This window comes from Brachyistius frenatus, unplaced genomic scaffold, assembly GCF_029030835.1.
Source record: "Brachyistius frenatus isolate BFR_SWC_R1_liver_20210118 unplaced genomic scaffold, ASM2903083v1 Contig_131, whole genome shotgun sequence".
In the NCBI taxonomy this organism is placed as follows: Eukaryota; Metazoa; Chordata; class Actinopteri; family Embiotocidae; genus Brachyistius; species Brachyistius frenatus.
The window spans coordinates 205177-224687 of NW_027210730.1; the positions used below are offsets into that span (position 1 = coordinate 205177).

Here is a 19511-nt window from a genome sequence, read left to right on the forward strand (position 1 = left end):
CCAGCTCTGTGTGGCTTTTCTTGGTTTCATCTCTGCTTTAAGAATGTCATTCCTGCTCTTCATACATCTGCAGGCTGGGTACTTATGGAAATATCTACAATTAAATATGATCATTGCATAATTCTTTTTACAAATCGGTGAGAAAATTATGTTTAAGCTGCAACAATAAACTAGTTGATTGACAAAAAAAATGTATTGATTAATGTTCGAGGTTAATTTACATCCATTTTAATACACATACAGTGGAAAGAGGTGCAAAGATAATTATCTTAAAACACACAATTAAAATGTGTTGCCAAAAACATACTGAAGACAATAACAGAAGAGCAGAGACCAACTGGAAAGATAAAAAGTGCATCAAGTAAGAGGAAATAAATAATAGACATCAAATACAGCACAGTACTTCCTGTAGTGAAGCAGCATGAAGAAGTCCAACCAGGTGGAGTGTTATCATGTTATATTATTATTATTGTCACTTCATTTAATCATTTAATCATTGAGAGCCATTTTGACATGAACAACCTCCAAGTTTTGAACCTTGTTAATGTCCTTGTGATGTTGTTTATAGACTGCAGGACATTGAACGCCATGACTCAGCGTTTCTGTGTTGGACCTGCAGTGACGGTCACATTTTTAAAAAAAAACAGAAATCAGACAGATCATGTTTTAAAGGTCACAGACCTCAAGAAGCAGCCGTGTCATCATGCACGGCTTTCCAAAGGGGTGGGTGGAGGTGCAGGTAGAGGAGGTGCAGGAGGAGCTGGAGGTGGGGACGGTTTGCATATTCATAGTCACGTACTGAATGAAGGCAAAGGTGTTGATTATTTTCTTAGAAAAACCCTCAAAATCTGTAAATCTGATGTGTAAAACTTAGTTTTTAGAGAGAAACTTGATAAAAAAAAATAAAAAATAAAAGACATTCTTCGATTGAAGCTCCTGAAATGTTTTCTGGTTCCTTTAGTCCTCCGTGATAATAAACGTCTCCTTCTGTCTTTAGGAAACACTGGTTAACATTTCTCACCATTTTCAGACATTTTAAAGACCGAACCACAAATTGATTAATCAAGAAAATAAAGTGATCAATCGATAATCATGATAATTGTTCGTGTCGGTGTTTATGTCCTCTTCATCTTCTTTTCCAGTCTTGAATATCTCCTGCGTCGGTGACCTCTTCCTCATCACATGCTACGTTGTTGGTTTTTGGGAATCTTATCACCGTAATGAGTTTTAATTTCAGGCTTTTTTCTGCTCCAGAGTTTCTTCATTTCTTTCGCTGTTTCCTGTTTTTAAATCTACTTCCTGTAAAGAAGTCTGACTTGTTGAAAACTGGACACAAGATGGCAGCAGCAGCACCTGCAGGTCCGACCGGAGAAAGCCGAGGTTCTCCTCAGAGCTGCCGGAGTCCACAAACACTTCCGCTGAGGTTTCACACGTTGGTCTGGTTTTATTGTAAATGTTCCCGACGAGCGTCTTCAGAGCGGAACGAGCTGCCGGCTCCCGTTGACCTCGGAGTCGTGCAGATAAACACAAACTTCAAACAGAAAAAGCTTCGTTACAGCACACATTACATCTGTGCTTATTTTAATCTCGACCATTCTTTAAAATCTTTATCTTATTTAATACAGAGCTTTTATTTTGGTCCAGTAATCTGACCGTGTTATCGATCGGATCGTCTCATCTGATGCAGTTCACATATTTCATCTACAGTGATGAACTTTTCCAACGACGAGCAGCCATCCAGACAAGTTCACTAATATTCTACACAACTCACGAGAGGCCGTTTACTTAAGTGTCATATGGATGCAGCTGCACAATATTATTAATACGTTTTTCAGGGTGGATTTATATCAACATATGTAAGAAATAAATGCTTATAAAATCCTAATGAGGTTAAATAAAAGACCAAAACAAGCAGAAAAAAAAGCATGTTTCTTCTTACAAAATGAGCAGAAAAAGAGAAATTCCTGTTTTAATATTTATTATTGTTCAGATAAAGTTACAGTCTTTAAAGACACGGGAAGTGAAACCTGTGTGAGAACAGATGGGATGAAATAAGGTGGATTTGATGTATGTGAGGTTTTTACTCCACGACATGAAGCTGACAGCTTTGATGTTTTATCAGTGCAGACACATACGGTGTCTTTAGAAAACGTATAAAATACAATACAGCTCCGTTAAAGAGAAACTTCCCTTCCAAACCTCTCAGGGAGTTTCATTTGAATAACTGTTCAAAGCTTTTATAAAATCCAAATAAAACATTTAAAAAATACAAACACAACATAAGCTTGAATACAAATTTGTGACAAAAAATGTTTGGTTTGTTTTTCTCCCACCATATTAATAGTCTCAAAAACCTTTAGCTGTGTTCATGTGGCCCTTTGGAGGGGCTCGACCCCACCGTTGGACACCACTGGACTAAAGTACTGGTCATCTTGGTGTGATTAAAATAGTTTAAATTCACTCCATCCTCAGTTTGTATCATTGCTTTTATTTAAGTAAAGCATCTGAATTCCTCCACGACTTTATCATCACATTGTAATTCCACGACCTCATTATATATTTTACTCTTGATAATCAGTATCACGGCAAAACGTGAAATAGACACGCAAAACTTGAGGTAGCCAAGATTTGGGCTGTTTAGGCGGGAAAGGTACACATTCTGAAAGCGTGAAACTTGCACGCACGTAAATGTCACATGATTTTAAGTCCATTGAGACCAAGTGCAAAGGACAGTTTTTGTCAGTATCAGGAGGCGTGGCTTGGTGATGTCATCCATCGGTTTGTGAACGTTATGAATCCTCCAGTTCAGATTCTGTCCGTCACCATCTTGCTAGTTCGGAGCGGTTTGGAGCAGGAAGTGACCATATTTGGACGAGTTGGGGGAGGAGCCAGCGGTGGATCTGACCGATCTGATCGGAAACCTGACGATACTACGTCCCGCCCACCGATAGCTGTAACCTGACTGCACCACAGGCCTGTCAATCAAACAGACACGCCCCCAAAAACAGGTCTTCTTGAATCTTCTTTTCTAATGAATGAGGGATTATTTTCAGATGGACCTCCAGAAAACTAAGAAGAAGGAGTGACTTTAGCTAACAACACCGAGATAACTGATGGACACATTTTATTCACTTTGGATTTGATGAGAGAAGTTGAATGGGAGTCTATGGAGCTGGAGGCTTTTTGGAGCCGACCTCTAGTGGCACTCGCTGGTATTGCAGCTGAAGACACTTCTGGATCGGAACCATTTTACAGACCTGAAGCTACAAACTCTTTTATATCCAGTCCAATGTTTTTTCATGAGTTGTTATTGTTCCTTAACATCAACCACATGTTTTTGCTAAAAGTTACATTTTTATCGTAAGAAAGTGTGTAACTTTCACGACAGACAACGCAGAGCGTGGCTATCTCACGTTTTGCTGTAATGGACCGGCGTGTCTATTTCACGCTTTGTCGTGATACCGGGTTGACTGTTCACTGTGTAAACCACCAGGGTCTGTGGTTGTGTGTTTTGTATGCTGTATGAACAGTAAAGAACAGATTCTGGCCTGCAGCAATAGAAGTTTAATAAGAAGGTTGATATCTCACATGTTCGACTGGAACACGGTGTCGAACACACACGTGTCAGATGTTGTTTTCCGACGCCTAATGAACGACTCGGCAGGCCTTCCCGGTCTGCTGTCATGAATCTGCAGGACTGTCTGACAGGCAGCACCAATCAACGGCCTCCTGATGGGACCGTTACCGTCTCTGAGGTCACGTCGGGTCGAACACTTCAGGAAGCTCAAGACAATCATCTTCTTAGAAACTCCTCACACAGACTTACTGTACATCTCGTTTCACAAAGACATCACCAGCTTTTTATTAAATTGTCCAGCTAGCTTTTCCACAAACATCTAATGTGTCAGAAGTCTATTAATCTTCTTTTTTTTTTTAAAACAGCCCGAGCAGCTGTTTCACAAGATGCAGAGATGTGCAGATTCTCCCCGACCAGCATGGAGAGATTTCAACCAGCATCAGCAGAAACTGGATCTGAAAGAAGCTTTTTACCGTGAACACTGTCACATCAGACCAGGTGATGTTTACTGCACGTGGACACACAACTTTCACTAAAGTGGCTGTGCTCGGCCAGAAAAACCTCCTCATCAGCAGAAACACGGCTGAAGCGATAAAAATACCAACATGTGAAAAATAATGATGTTATTACAGTAAACCTTTTAACTGCACTTCACACTCTCCGCATTTCAGCTGGTGTCTTCTGAACATTCAGGATGTTGGCGTGACTTGAGAATAAAGTTGTGTTTGAGGAGGTTTTACATCCATCACAGAAAAACTCTGGCACATTAAGAGAAAGGCAGATTGAGGAGAAGCTGCTTCACACTCGGATAAGTTTAGATCTATTTATGGCACTAAGACATGAATATAATACAGCACAGTGGGTCAACATTCACTGGCAGCTCAAAGCAAGAACTATTTTACAATTTAACAAATTAAAAACCAAACTTAAGTAATGAAAGTACTCTGATTTTGAGTTGAGAATAAATCTCAAAATATATTTTCACATTCCCCAAATTTTACAAAAGTTTCAATCCAAAGACATAACTGAACATCAGAGGAAAGATTAGAAATGAGTGTGAAGGCGATAAAACAGCTCCCCAATAATAAAACTCATTTGTCAGACACCTTTCTTATATGATGATGATGATGGAGCCCACCACTTCACCTAGAAGTGCTCCCCCAACAGCACTATAAAACTAATATTGTGCTCGTACTGAAGAAGGGCTGAGATGAATTAAATCCATTATATACCCCCACGCCCTCCCACCCCCATCATCATCATCATCATCATCATCATCATGGCTCCTGACTGAGCAGAAAACAGACTGAAACAAGCCACAGCAGCAGCACGGCAAAGTTTGTGTCCTGCTTTAGGTTGAAAGTTACTTTTATTATCGTTTAAACCCATTTCCTCTTTTATTTTGAAAGTCTCTGAGTGTTCACCTGTGGTCCTCTCTCTCTCTCTCTCTCTCTCTCTCTCACTCCCTGCTGTGTTACCTGCAGGCCACGCCCACCTCACCTGCTCTCTGTTCCCTGATTGGCCCCAGCTGCTCTCACTCTCCAATCACCTCTGTCAGTATTTATTCTGCAGGTTTTCAGTTCGTGGTGTTTGGTTTTTCATCTCCAGGTCGTCTCCGGGTCGTCTCCTGGTCGTCTCCGGGTCTTTGTGGATTTTTACTTCGACCCTCTGTGAGTTAATTTGTGTGTCTGCATCTGTTGGTTTGGTTTTGTTATGGCCCTGTTCTCTTGTTAGAATACATCTTGAGTTTGATTCCGAGCCTTGTGCCTTGCATTTGGGTCCAACCTGCTCCTGAACCTTAACAGGACCCTATTTTCCCAAAGTCCTACGTTGCCAGGCTCCAATTTGAAAACATTCGGTCTCTCTTCACTTTCCCTGCTGTTCCCACTTTATAATTAAGCTGTAAAGTTCTGTTTACAACCACTAAATGCCAGCAGGAACCCGAACTAAGTGACTGTCTGTCTGCTTCTCCCCCCCCCCCACCAAACACGTTTCAGCACCATGGACAGCGAAGCTCACAACAGCACTTCATAAGTCGTGCAAGTCAATCTGATAAAAACAGAACAGATCAGCTGCATCATAGTCAATTTAACTGGAGAAACGTTTTTAAAGAGGTCGGGTCTCCTGATCAGCTGTTTTACCTGCAATCTGTGATCTCTTTCTAATTGATTTGTCATGAACGAATTGACACACAACACTGACTTTTTTACTACTTTTTTGCGTGCAGAAAATCAACTTGTGACTCTAAAATGGACGATTATTTAGAGCTACCCCTGAACGTCTCTGAAGAAGGTTTTCAGGGGAGCTCGGCTTGTTTTCGACTTGTTATTCAAACCATGTTCCCAAAGTCATACGTTCCCACGGTCCCCCAACCATGACATGAAAACCTTCCCCCACCACAACCCATATCATGTTAAGCTGCTGCTGAGCCAGGGAAGATCCTTCTATCCGGGAGCATGTGATCCATCGTCATGCTCTTATGCGAGTTCATAACGTAGCCCGTTCTTGGTTGTATTTCTATACAGTGTTTATATATGCAAGTTATGACTATCCTGATATACAATGATAAAACGTTGCCGCTTGATATTTCACCACCTTCATTTAGCTTGTTAGCATGCTACCGTTTGTTAATTGGAATCACCTATAGGAGGTGTTTATATGCGGATGACTGTTGATTTCTTACCTCATCCAGGATGCAGTGTACCTGTCAGCAACTGCAGTCTAAAAAAACTGTCATTAAACATGTGAAGCTGAGACTTTTCACACATCTATCTACTCCATACGAGGTCTGAAGCAGAATCAGCGGATGCTCATGTTTGGAGGTGAAGTTCTTCCAACAACAAACTGTCTTTTTACCTGAATAAGAGGGAAAAGTCTGAGATGTAACCAGACCACAACACAATCAAACGCAGTCATTTCAGTTGTCTGTTTCTCATTTGTTCTTTTACCGACCGTGGAGATAAATGGGAGGGAGATGATCGTGTGCTTCCGTTAGATTACCAGGTGCTGAGTGAAACTCTTTTCACCAGAAAATCACAGAAATTGAGGGAAGAATGGAGGAAACCGATGAAATCCTAACATGCAGTAAGGTTGTGGTTTCAGTGCGTTAAAGCCTCGTCCTGTATTTACTGGTGGAAGCTGCCTAATTGTGTTTTCTTTTGTCATGTACTAATAACACAGTATGTCCTGAATGTCTTCATGGTTTTGCTTTAAGCCTCTTAGTTCCAACAGAGAAATCCTCGTGCTGTTGCAGACATTTTAGCTTCAACTTCCTGTTTGGGGAGCTTTAAAATATAAACATACGTGCTTAATGAAAATGTCATAAAATATGTATAAAACCCCCAAAATGTTAGATTTTTGCTAAAAAAAAATGCCCAAAGTTGTTACATCAGACCGGCGTACAGCAGCGATGCCTCCGAGCGACACAAAATGGGTCACAAGTTGATTAACAGCATGAAAAAAACACATTTACGTTCCTCATTTTTCCCCGTTTGCTTTTCAGCCATGTTGGAGGCGTGACTCCGAGGGGGGCGGTGTCCGTCTGGGGATCCGTCACGCTGGTCCAGACTGAAGGAACTCAACAGCTTCTGGCTGAGCTGCTGCGGTTCTTCCCCCGGAGGTGAACCGCAGTGACCCGGGCGACCAATCCGCTGCTCTCTGACGTGGTAAACATGATGTCTGCTGAGCAGCGTCAGGCAGGACGCACTATTTAGTTACTAATTCTTCTTTGATTAGTTATCACTCTGAACGTAGACCGCGGGTTTAGGAAGTGACATTTGAATGATCTGATGGGTGACTACAGCACGACAAAACAAAGCAACATTTTCACTCGTAATACCTGCAGAGCTGCTGCTGTGGGACTGACATGGAAATACAAGAAGCAAACTCATCAAACTCTTCCGCATATTTAGAGACATTTCGTGTTTTACGAGGACGATGAAAAGTCTTCTCTGCTGTAATTAAGGTTGCATTTTATGATCATATAACGGGCCACCTGTTTTTTTTAATTGACTGATTATTCGTTTTGCCTGTAAAATAAAAGAAAAAGGGAAAATATCCTCATCACATTCTCTACCTGTCCATAAATAGGCCTAATCTTAATTAAAGTCTAGTTTCCAAATATGAACAAGAATTTCAGACATACAACGCATAAAGATCAGAAACAATACTGGAGGCTAGTATTGATTTAAATCACACAAAAATAATGATTATGCTGTAAACTGCAAACACTCCTTTGGCCACAGTTATAATTTAAAGACTCTACAGGTTACAAGACATGATAAAGTTGTACAAAGATCTTCTTTTGCATGAACGTGTGTATATGGACGATCTTTGTTTTGGCGTGGGAGCGGTCAGGTGGGCGAGCGTTGTTGTCCGCAGGTTTTCGCGCCGCCCCAGCTCGTCCAAATATGGTCATTTCAGACCAAAACATTTATTTTTTAAATGGCGACGGTCACAATGCCCAATAAAAGCATCAGTAGGCGGGTCGTCTTGTGTTACCGGTAAACTCGCCTGACGAAGCCTGGGTGAGTAATTTAAGTAAAATATCAAGAATTGCAACGTGGACAGTAAAGTAATATTTTGACTTTATCAGCGAGCATGTCGATACCTTCCTGGTTTTTAGAGAAATATTAACAACTTTACGGACTTTGTAGCAAAGTCTTCTCTAAGATTAGAACAGAATGATGGTAAGAAATAATCCACTGCTGCAAAATGTATCTCAGCATCATTTGTGCTGCATGTTGGTGAGTCGTGTTTCAGCCCAGATCTCTTCACCGGAGGAGTGAACAGGTGTTTGACCCGCTGAATGAACTCTGTCAGTTTTCCTCTGACTAACGACAGCTGACAGCTGTTCCCATTTTTAGCTGCCAGGCCGTCGCTGGGGGGTTTAATCGGGTTTGTTTTGCTCAGGTGTTTTTTTTTTTTTCACTACAGTTCAATCACAATTTCCTCATCAGAGCCTCTTTTTAACTTGTTGAAGGAAGCAGCTCGCTCCATGCGGCTGGAGAAGAAAGAAGAATGATCCACGTGTGTCCTGATTAATCCCGAATTACTGATGCTTTGTGTTTGGCTCTGTATTTAAGTCGTGCTGTTGTTTCATTACTTTTGAGTTGAACTCCAAACACTGATTATTACACTCCGTCCCACCCACAGGGAGAACTCAGCTGGCTGGCTCGTGAACAATCCTTCATATTTCAATACAGGGACCGACTACTTTCATTTTTTTCATCTCTAAAACTTTTTTATTCAAAACAATAGGTTGTAAGGAAAATTAGCATTCAAATAATTTAACATTGTTCACTGACAAATTTCAAATAAGAATCGTCAGACGACTGCTGGGATAAAATATCATGAATTAAATGAACACGCAGCCTTTTTATATTAACAGTCAAATATTTCTGCTGTTCCACAAGCGTTTTAATTGGTTTTAAAAATGCATGAATCTCAGGAATCGATGATTTTATCGAGTGGTTGTTTTGTTAAAGTTATTAAACGAATGTTTTTTTTTAGGTCTTTTTCTTTTAGTGCTGCGGATGACAACACAAACTGTCCTGAAAAATATTCTAAGTACAGTTGATATGATTTTTCAGTGGCAGATTAGTTTTTCTGGTCTTTCTTGATAAAAAGACATAAACTAGATTGTCTGTTCACGACTGCGTGTATTCAATGTGACTTTACAATCCTCAGTTATAGAAAAACAAAACAACAACTACTAACTAACAGCAGGGCACACGTATTTAAACTGAATCAAACTACAGAAACTCTTAGAGCCGGTGTTACACTGAAATCTGTCCTCCATCACATCCTGTGACCTCCCCTCATATTTGAACCCGGACTAAACTGAACCAACACACCAAATCCCAGATTTCAGTGCAACACCAAACTGCTCCGGTGACTCACTGCCGCCCCCTAACGTACAAAGAGGAATTCAGAAATGGAGTTGAATTCTTCCAAATGACAGTTTTAAGGATTATTGTCACCTGAACACATCTGGGACCAGATGTTAGCCTCCACATCGGTCCCCAGTTCAAATACAAATCTGTAATTCACCCTCTCCGACTGATCCAACTTGGTAAAAAAGGTCTTCAGACATCTTCGTGGAGAGACTGCTGGATGTCTTTTGTGACCTGAGGCTGCAGCTGCAGGTCTTTTCTGCTTCCAGCTGCTATTATCTCTCAATTCCAGACACCAGTCCAAAACAATGATGGTTTCCAACGTCATCCACAAAACTAGAACCCCGAACCAAAGGAGCATTTATCCTTCTGTCTCTGGTTCCCTACAAAAAGACGGGAGCTGTGATGTTTGCCTTTATGTGTGTGTGTGTGTGTGTGTGTGTGTGTGTGTGTGTGTGTGTGTGTGTGTGTGTGTGTGTGTGTGTGTGTGTGTGTGTGTGTGTGTGTGTTCCCGCCCCTTTCACACTGTCCTCTTTCCTCCTGAGCACGAAGGCGCACACGCGACTCCGGCGCGCTGCAGCTTTGCGTCCGTGGTGTTGTTTTTTCTCCGCCTCTCTCCGGTGCCTCGCGCTGCGCTTTCTGACAACAAACGTCTCGCTCCGTTGCCAAGGTTTCCTCTCTTCCTTCCTCCCCCTCCCGGTGTCTCGGCTCCTCTCATGCCGCCGTTAAGGCGCTGGATAGTTGTCGGTTTGTGATCGACCACAGCAGCAGCTCCATGAACATGGCGTGCATCGGGGACGCAGACCCCTTCACGGCTGCGATACCTGCCACCAAAGTGGAACTCACGGTTTCGTGTCGGTGAGTGTAAACTACTGCGGAGAAGCATGTCGGTATATGTCAGATATTACTCTGATATCTGACAGTTGACGGAGAGTTGGTCGCTGAGGACCGTGAACGCACCACAAACTCTCTTTCCGCTCGTTTTCTTCTCTGAAGTCCAGTTTACTATCAGGGATTTGAACCCGAGACGTATAATTTTGAGGATCACTTTTCTCTTTGGTTACAGTCGTGGAAGTTGGGTGATGATATTGCAGCTCACATTGGGAGGAAACAGGGGAATTCAGCTGCATGTTTGTGCGCCTGTTTGGAGGCACTTCGCCTCGGGATGAGCGCCAGATGGAGGTCAGAGTTGTCATGTCTTTACTCTGAGCGGTGAGATATCTGCCACGCGCAGAGCTGTGGGAGTTTTACAGTAAATGACCACTGATGTCACTTTGTGTCGTGGTGGTTGTGTGTGAGGATTTCCTGCAGGAAGGATGGATGAAAGATGCACAAGCACTTAGTTTGGTTCGCATTGAGGCGTTGGTGTTTTTTTAAACACAACCAACTATTCTCAGGATGAAACTTCTCATATGTGACCATTTTCTTTTTCATATCATGCATAATATGATTACTTTCTTGACTAAATAATTAAAACATGTAGTTATATATCAACCTGTGTCCCATCAGTCTGTGGTCTGGTTCACAACCAGATACCAGCTGATGCCAAGGATTGATTTGCAGATTATTTGATTGATTTATGATTTATTGTTTGATACTAAATTGGGGGAAAATTCCTGCCACAATTCCTAAAGTGGCATCTTTGTATGGAGTTGCATTGAAAACAAGTCAAGATATTGTATTTCCAATCCCCGAGGACAAAAGGAAGCAGCACGTCTTTACTGCGGAGAACGGGAACCAGGGAACGTTTATTTCAACAATAAATAATCCAAATTTAATGTTCAGTCGATCGACATGACTATTTGATGAGTAGTTAAATGCACCTCTGTGATATCTAGAATATCTTCTATCTTCCGGAGGATTTTCTCCGTGTAACACGTCAGTGCAAAACGCCAAAGCACATTACCCACACCACATTACCATCAAAACTAAATCTGATCAGCTGAACAACAGAAAATGATATAAACAAGCAATTTACATAATCATTCAGTCATTTAAGACATCTCTGAAGCAAAAAATGTCAAACATTGTCTGTTTTCAGCTCCTCTGAAGTGATGATTCGCTGCTGTTTGTTTTTTATGGCAGAAACTAGAAATATCTGATAATCAAAGACCGTGTTGTGTTTCTGTGTGTGTGTGTGTGTGTGTGTGTGTGTGTGTGTGTGTGTGTGTGTGAATCTTTTCTGGCTGTAAAACTGTGATGGTTATTTGTTTCCTGATATTTAGCTCAAGTGATCCATGTTTTTCCTCTAAATGTGTATTCGGTCACCCACATACCGTAAGAGCCTGCGCACTAGTGCAGTTTTTACATTTGACATGAACCAGATAGTATAAATGATCCAAATCATTTCTATTAGTCGACTAATTGCTTCAGCTTTAAAAGTCCCCAAAACATATTTGACAATATCAAAATGCAACGTGATATAATTAAATGAAAAATGTCAAGATATTTTGGCAAAGCAACATTCAGGTTTAGATTCAGGCGCACACCTTGTTAGCACACCTTGTTAGTTTGTCATTTTACCAGAAAACTAAGCCACCTGATTTGAGACATTTACAGAACAAAGAGTTAGACGGAATTATTTCTCCACTGAAAATCAGCTGTTGCTGGAAACTGAGCTGCAGTTGCAGTTTTGTGCCTAAAATAAAAGCCTGATAACGGTTGAACAGAAGAAGTCGGCCTAGTAATGACCTTAATGATGTGAAGGTGTTTAGTTTAGGGACTTTGTATTCCTACAAAATGCTGTTCTTATCGAGGCCAACGTGACGTAGAAGCTCCGGCGGACAGTATAAATACTCCTGACTGTAAAAAGGCACCAGTTATTATAGAAGATGGAAAATGGACAAACTGCCCTGACATTTCATTAATGGTTGTACAGTGAAGGTGTTTTGAGTCACACAACCATTAAGTAGTGTGTTTCTTTACTGTCAGATATCACTATAAGAAACGTGAACATGTGGACGTGTGTTGCTCAATGTATGGAGGCCTGTGATAGACAAAATTACAAAAGTCTCTTTGGACAAAAGAAAGAATGGGTACATGAATGAAATCAGCTTCAGCAGAAGCTTCGGGTGACGATCGACAGAGGGGGAGTCGATATTGCAATCCAGCAGCGGTGCTCTGTCCGACCGCGTTCAGCCCAGTTCACCGGTTGAGAACGACGCAGAGGAAAGCTGCAGCAGCGTGAACGTCCCGTCTCAGCGCGACTCCGACGCTCAGACCGCGGTGGGCCGTTTGAGAGCGAGAGGAGACACCGACACCGACTCCTCTAAACTGTGGTTGGTTGGAAAAAGACGGAAGAAAGTGACAGAACATGAGAGGTGTGCTGTCTGTGTGAGCCGGGTGTTCCCCAGGTCACTGCAGGGTTGAGCTGCTGTGGTCATGTGTGCACTCGCCAGTTATTTGTCTAAAAATGATGTATTTTCACTCGATATTAATGCCAATAGAAACAATAATCGCAGAACATTATTAAAACAATCTTTTTCTGAATGGACTTCCACTAGCAGGTACAGGTGTAGTTAAACTCCATCATACTCTTGTTGGTCCGGTTTATCAATACTCGAGTTTGTTTTCATGAATTAAAGTAACTGAAATGAGACGAGCCGGTCCTCGTTCAGGGTCAGGTGACCTTCAGGTGGCCTGGTCGGGTCAGGCTAATGAATTGACGCTAACTTGGGCGCTAACCCTGTGACTTTAACCAGCCTACCTCCGTTACACACTCTTTCTCTGCTTTCTCTTGTTTTCAACCTTTTTTTTTCTCTCGTGTTTTCGCTATTCCTCTAGAAACGCAGCTGTTGTAAAACTTCACTATCTTTATGTTTTTAGTCGCTACGAATGATGTCCAGCGCCAAAAAAAGCCTGAAAAGTTGTTGGTGATGCTTCAGTGCAAGGAGATGTTACAGCGTCTCGTCTGGTTGCTTCGGTGGAAGCTGGCAGGTTTTGAACGTTGCCTACCGGACGACTTGCGAGTATCAAATCTTTGGTGCTAACTGGCCCTCACAGTTTTTGCTTGTTGTGCCAATTAACTGCAACTTGGTGATTAAGTCCTGGCAGATAGTTTTGATTTAATGTGTCTGATGTTTTTGAGATTTCGGTGTCTTGCGGTGGTGAATGCGGTTTGATTTTTTGGGAACAAAGACATCACAGAATAACAATTGAAAACTCAACAGCAGCAAGTCTGTCCAGAATAATGACTTTTTCACTCGGCAGTCGCACAGCAATTTTCATTGGTGCTATTTCTGCAGTAAAAAGAGACTCAAGTGTTCACAGGGACTTCTGAAGAGAAACCGGGACATTGGAGAGCAGCAAAAATCGATTAACTTTCTTTATATTGGATTTGTGACATATCTCAACACATGGGAGTTGGACTATACGTTGTTGTTGTTTATATGGATTTTTGGGCGAACGGATGCAGATGAGGCAGAAAGTAGGACCAAGGAAGTGAATGTTAAAGGCCAGAGATCTGTCATGAAGGGGATCTCTGTTGATCTTGCACCTCAAAATCAGTTGACTCTTCATCAGGAGGTGAAACAGGTCTTCAGTGACTCTGGAAGATCTTATCAAAGCTTAGAAAGTATTGCTTTCTTGATTTATGGCGTACTAACTTTAACAGAAAAGCTGCACTACAAACTGGAGATGTGAAGACATGAATGATTACCAGGATTATTGAAATAATTGATTTGCATCATGGGAAATGTAGGATGGTGTTGGATTTGGTTACAGCTGCAACAGACTTTAAGTCACAGTCTGGAAACTCTGTTCACATTAAGGTTTGGTCGCCACTCTAATGCAGCGAACCAATCAGTGACCCGTGATGGTTGACTGGTGCGAGGACATTGAGGTCAAACATATGTTTTAAAATAATGTTCCAATAATCGTCGAGCTCGATGAAGCGATACGAACAGTTGTAGCGATGCCAGCATATAGCGATGATTTAAAGCTGAAGCAAGATCAATGCTCCTTGTATCCTTAAATTTATTCTATATAAAGTTTGCAATGGGGAGTTACTGAGATGGAGTTGCACTCTTCTCTCATTGGATGAGAGTCTTTATTGTTTACAGCTGATTGGTTAAAGGCTGCCCCAATAGTTTCAAAATGAACCCGTTGGGATGCAACGACTAGAAACAATCTTCAATGGGGTGTCACCAGAGGCATCTTTTCAGTGTTTTTGGGATCTGGTAACACCAGACTAAATACAGATATCAGGAAAATATCCGATATCAAAAGTCCTGTTTTGTCCAACCAACATCTAAAACAATCCTGAGCAATCATTCAGTGAATCTTTGTGGTTGTAATCGGTTTCACTGAATGCACTTCCATTTGTAACCAATCAGTAACCAGCAGTGATGTCATCATCCATCAGTGATGTCATCGTTGGTTTGTGAACGTTATGAATCCTCCAGTTCAGATTCTGTCCGTCACCATCTTTACTAGTTCGGAGCGGTTTGGAGCAGGAAGTGACCATATTTGGACGAGCTGGGGGAGGAGCCAGCGGTGGATCTGACCGATCTGATTAGAAACCTGACGATACTACGTCCCGCCCACCGATAGCTGTAACCTGACTGCACCTCAGACCTGTCAATCAAACAGACACGCCCCCAAAAACAGGTCTTCTTGAATCTTCTTTTCTAATGAATGAGGGATTATTTTCAGATGGACCTCCAGAAAACTAATAAGAAGGAGTGACTTTAGCTAACAACACCGAGATAACTGATGGACACATTTTATTCACTTTGGATTTGATGAGAGAAGTTGAATGGGAGTCTATGGAGCCGGAGGCTTTTTGGAGCCGACCTCTAGTGGCACTCAGTGGTATTGCAGCTGAAGACACTTCTGGATCAGAACCATTTTACAGACCTGAAGCTACGAACACTTTTATATAAAGTCTGTGGTTGTAATGTTTATGCCAGTATACTACTTTGCAGCAACATCCATTGCATTAATGTGATTGTTATCACGTGTTCAGGCTCTTCTAGCTGCCCGGGTTGACACCTTTGACAGCTACACCAAAACAAAACTGTGTGCGGTGGGATTTTCCCACTTTGGTGTCGCTGTTTTTGGACAACGCCGCTGAACCACTCAGTCTAGATAGATCCCTTGCTGGAGTGAAAGCCCTCATTCACTCAATAAATCCAAACCGTCTCTGGTCTCATCGTTTGTGTCTTCAAGCAGCCGAACTGACAGACTGATTAACTCGAGGCCAATACGGCGTGTTGGTGAGTGGACGATCCCTCCGTCTGCGTATCACGCCGGATCGTAAGGCCACGATGAAATCCGCACATGCAGCTTGATGTGCTTAACTGTCTACAGTCCAGAAGGAGCACGGCAGGCCTACAGCGCTGACGACCAGAAGAAGCAGTCGGTCTGTGTGGGACTGTTTGTGTTCACAGCTGTCTTCTGATCTAAGTGGTCCACAGCGGAGAGATAGCCGTGACCTTTGGGCACAAAAGCTACCTTTTGTATCCCGTGGAAGAATTGAGGCGCTGCGATGTGGCTGTATTGAAGCCGGACGCCGACCTGCTGGGAGGCCGGTCGATGTGTCACAGCCGATGTGGCACTCTCCACGAGGAAGGTGAAGAAAGAGACAGAAAGACTTATTGGAGCAGAGAAGGAACCCGGAGAGTGCAGATTCCTTCTGTCACTTCTGCACACAAACGGCCGTCACGACTGTATTAGTGAGCACGTTTATTAGGCAGCAATTATAGCAATCATACAAAAAACAAATGGAACAAAATATCCCACAAGACAAAACGATATATAATTCCGTTTTTTTTAATTTTCACAAAAAAAGACAAGAGTAACATTTCTAATATAACAGAATATTATATTTTCTATATTGACACTAATGTGAATTGTTTGGTGCTCACCATCTTGCAGTGGTGCATTTTGGAGGGAAACGGCAAGTTTCATTTTACAGCAGCAGGGCCGAGTACACGTGGAACATCTAAGTAGAAATTTCATATTTCAAGCTTTGTTGCTGAATAATGAAATTTAACCAAGTAGTAAATATGCAGATCTTATTCAGTGATTTATTTATTGCTGTATTAGGTCACCGGGTGAACAGATTTTTGCTATTAATATATCTTTCAATATTCTCAAATATGTTTGTTTTCCTTAAGCCCGTCAAACTGCTGTTTTCAGTTCATTTAGTTAATCATCTGATGAACACAGGACTGAAATGACCTGAAAACTGAATGAAATGAGTTGAAAAGAAACATCCTGCTGCACCGTGCAGCTCTGCTCGCTAAATCCTTCACAACTCAGGTGGAACAGAGCAAAGAGCATAAAACCAACAGATCCAGTCGGCCTCAGCTGGCGACTCCAAACCGGCAGTGGCTGCATTAATGAGTTTCTTGAAGCAGTTATTTAGTCTAATTAAGGCACCAGGCAGCCACCGTAGCTTCACCTGGTTACCTCCGAGAGACGACATGCCTCCATCACATTACCAGCGGCCTCACCTCCTACCCCTCCCTCCCCCCATGCTCTTCTGCTTTCATCTTTTGCATTGCCTCTTTCCTGCATCTCTGTGATCGCTGTGGACAGATCTCATGTTGATTAGTGTTCAGTGATTGATGCCTTTCTACTGAAGACAATACGGGATTTTTATGCAGATTTATGTCAAATTTTGAGCTAAATAAAATGAGACTTTCAGAGCTAGTAAATACATTCTAAAATATGGTATGAAGAGTGAAAGTCCATCAAAATCCTCTTCAGATAATATACACATGAAATCTGGATGAATGGATATGAGGGAGTGTTTTTTTAAAAGTGCATTTACAGTGATTTTCTGGCCCTGAAAAAATGAGGCCAACGCAAAAGTGTCTTAAACTGCAATACCACGGAGTGCCACTAGAGGTCGGCTCCAGAAAGTGCCAGTTTCCATAGACTCCCATTCAACTTCTCATAAAATAAAGGTAAATAAAGTCAATACAAATGGTACCCACATTTTCTGTGTCATTTGCCAAATTCTCTCTTCCAGATTAGTTTTCTGGAGGTCCATCTGAAAATAATCCCGTCACTAATTATAGAATACAATTTTCTTTTTAAGTGTTTTTGGGGGGCGTGTCTGTTTGATTGACAGGCTTGTGGTGCAGTCAGGTTACAGCTATTACTGCTGGTTGCTGCTTGGTAGGAGCGCTTGTTTTGAAGTTGCTGATGTGCCGAATGAAAATGTGGCATAATTGTTGTCATTCAAAAATGAGATTGCGTAGACACGTGAATCGAGATCGGGATTTTATAATAATAATTGTACAGCTGTAGTATCGTTTACATAGTTAATCACATGTTGCTTTTAGAGTTATTATTGCAATCACTTAGTAAAATGTAGGCGGACTGCTGGTGTCTTTGGTTTCTCCCAGTGAGGCAGCATGCCTTTAGTTCATTATTGGATGCACAACAGTTTCCCCTGATGACACACAAGCAAACACAGAGACTCTGAGAAAATCGTTGAGCGTTAAGAGCGTCTCAGGTGCTTCAGAGATGCATTGATAAGACCAGCGGCGTGTTTTCCTCAGTCTCAATTGACCGTATTGATCCGGTGTTGTGCTGATCATTACTGTGTTCACAGATGGAACCTCTTTATTTACTGATTTATTGCTCCACAGACAACTGCCACTCTAGCAGTAAGTAAAACTGCACGCTGGCTTGCAGGGCTAAATGTCAAGCTCATGGCCTTATGTGCGGTTATGCGATGGGAGTAACCGCCCACGCTTCAGCTGGAAGCTCGCTGGGTTTAACAAGCAAGAAGGCGAGAAGATTTTTCATGCTGGGAAAGTTTTCTCGCCATTGTTGGAATGAAGAGAGTGAAGGCTGCCGGGAAACTCAGCCACGGTTGATGCTTCACTCCCATTGGGGCCATGCAGGCGTAAAATGTATCATCCATCCAGCTCATAACGTGTTTAAGTAGTTGAATGGTGAGACTGAGTGAAATTAATTTAAATTTGAATTTACACAAAAACACAATGAATTTCTGAAACTCTGTTCGCGTCATATCGTGCAGAAATGAATGGAAACTAATGCCTAAATATCAGAAGAACCGTTTGTAAATTGTGAGCAGAAATTAATTGTTTATTCAGTTGATAACGAATAAAAAATCTTGCAAAAAGTATGATCCTTTAAGCTCCACTCACTATGAAACACTGGTACACATATAATGTCTCATTTATGATGCCAGTAAAGTTAAAAGCAAAAGTTTGGCACTGCTGCGTAAGTACAATATTTAGTAGATTTAGATAGTAGTAGTAGTAGTAGTAGTAGCAGTTGTAGTACCTTATATAAGCTTTTTTCAAACATTATTTTTTTACTTCAAAAAAATGATTAAAACAATGTGTGGCGTGTGAAAAAGTTTGGCATCTTTGTACACGTGTACGATACTGTTTTTGTTTTTCTAGGTCGATACTGATTAGCCTGGCTACACCCACTGAATTCTTTCAGCTTCAGTTGTCACTGTGTCCATAGTGTTGAAACCCTGAGGAGGGTTTCTGTTCTTTACAATAATAAAGTCTGAGTGCACAACATACGTCAATGTGATTGGTTAAAGGCGGCTCCAGTAGTTTCAAAATGAACCCAAGATCTTCGCACATAAGGACTGGAAACAATCCCAAGTGGAGTATTTCCAGACTATTGTGCAGTAAATTTGGGTCCTTTAATACCAGACTAGAAACCGACATCACAAATATTCTGATACCCAAATGTGGTCATCAAACACTTGTGATAAAGATGTATATTGGCAGTAGTTTACTGTTTAATAGTAAACTTAATTGTCCAACATTGGTGCATTGAATCAGTGAATTTCACTGGGAATATTGTAATTATAAATAATTCTAAATTACAAAAGAAAAAAAATAACTATGGCAATTTCTAGATGATTCTGAGCATCTTTTTCTAGATTTCTGTTCTGTAAAAAAAAAAAAAAATTGCATATCAGACAACATATGTGTTGATGCGGATATATCTGAAAGATCGGATGATAAAATCTGATTTTCCTGCAAACACCATTTCTCACTGCAGGTGTCAGGTGATTGCTTTTACATCAAATTAGT

The 19511-nt window shown here is 41.5% G+C and overlaps 1 protein-coding gene across 1 annotated transcript in view; it reads left to right on the plus strand.

Annotated features, from left to right (window-relative positions):
- The first annotated feature begins 10073 nt into the window (after window positions 1-10073).
- The window catches only part of LOC138630272 (copine-8-like), a 61575-nt gene continuing 52137 nt past the window's right edge, over window positions 10074-19511 (plus strand). Inside the window, exon 1 of the mRNA XM_069714501.1 lies at window positions 10074-10329. Within this exon, the coding sequence (XP_069570602.1) occupies window positions 10247-10329 (83 nt within the window). The 5' untranslated portion in view covers window positions 10074-10246. The remainder of the gene's footprint in view (window positions 10330-19511) is intronic.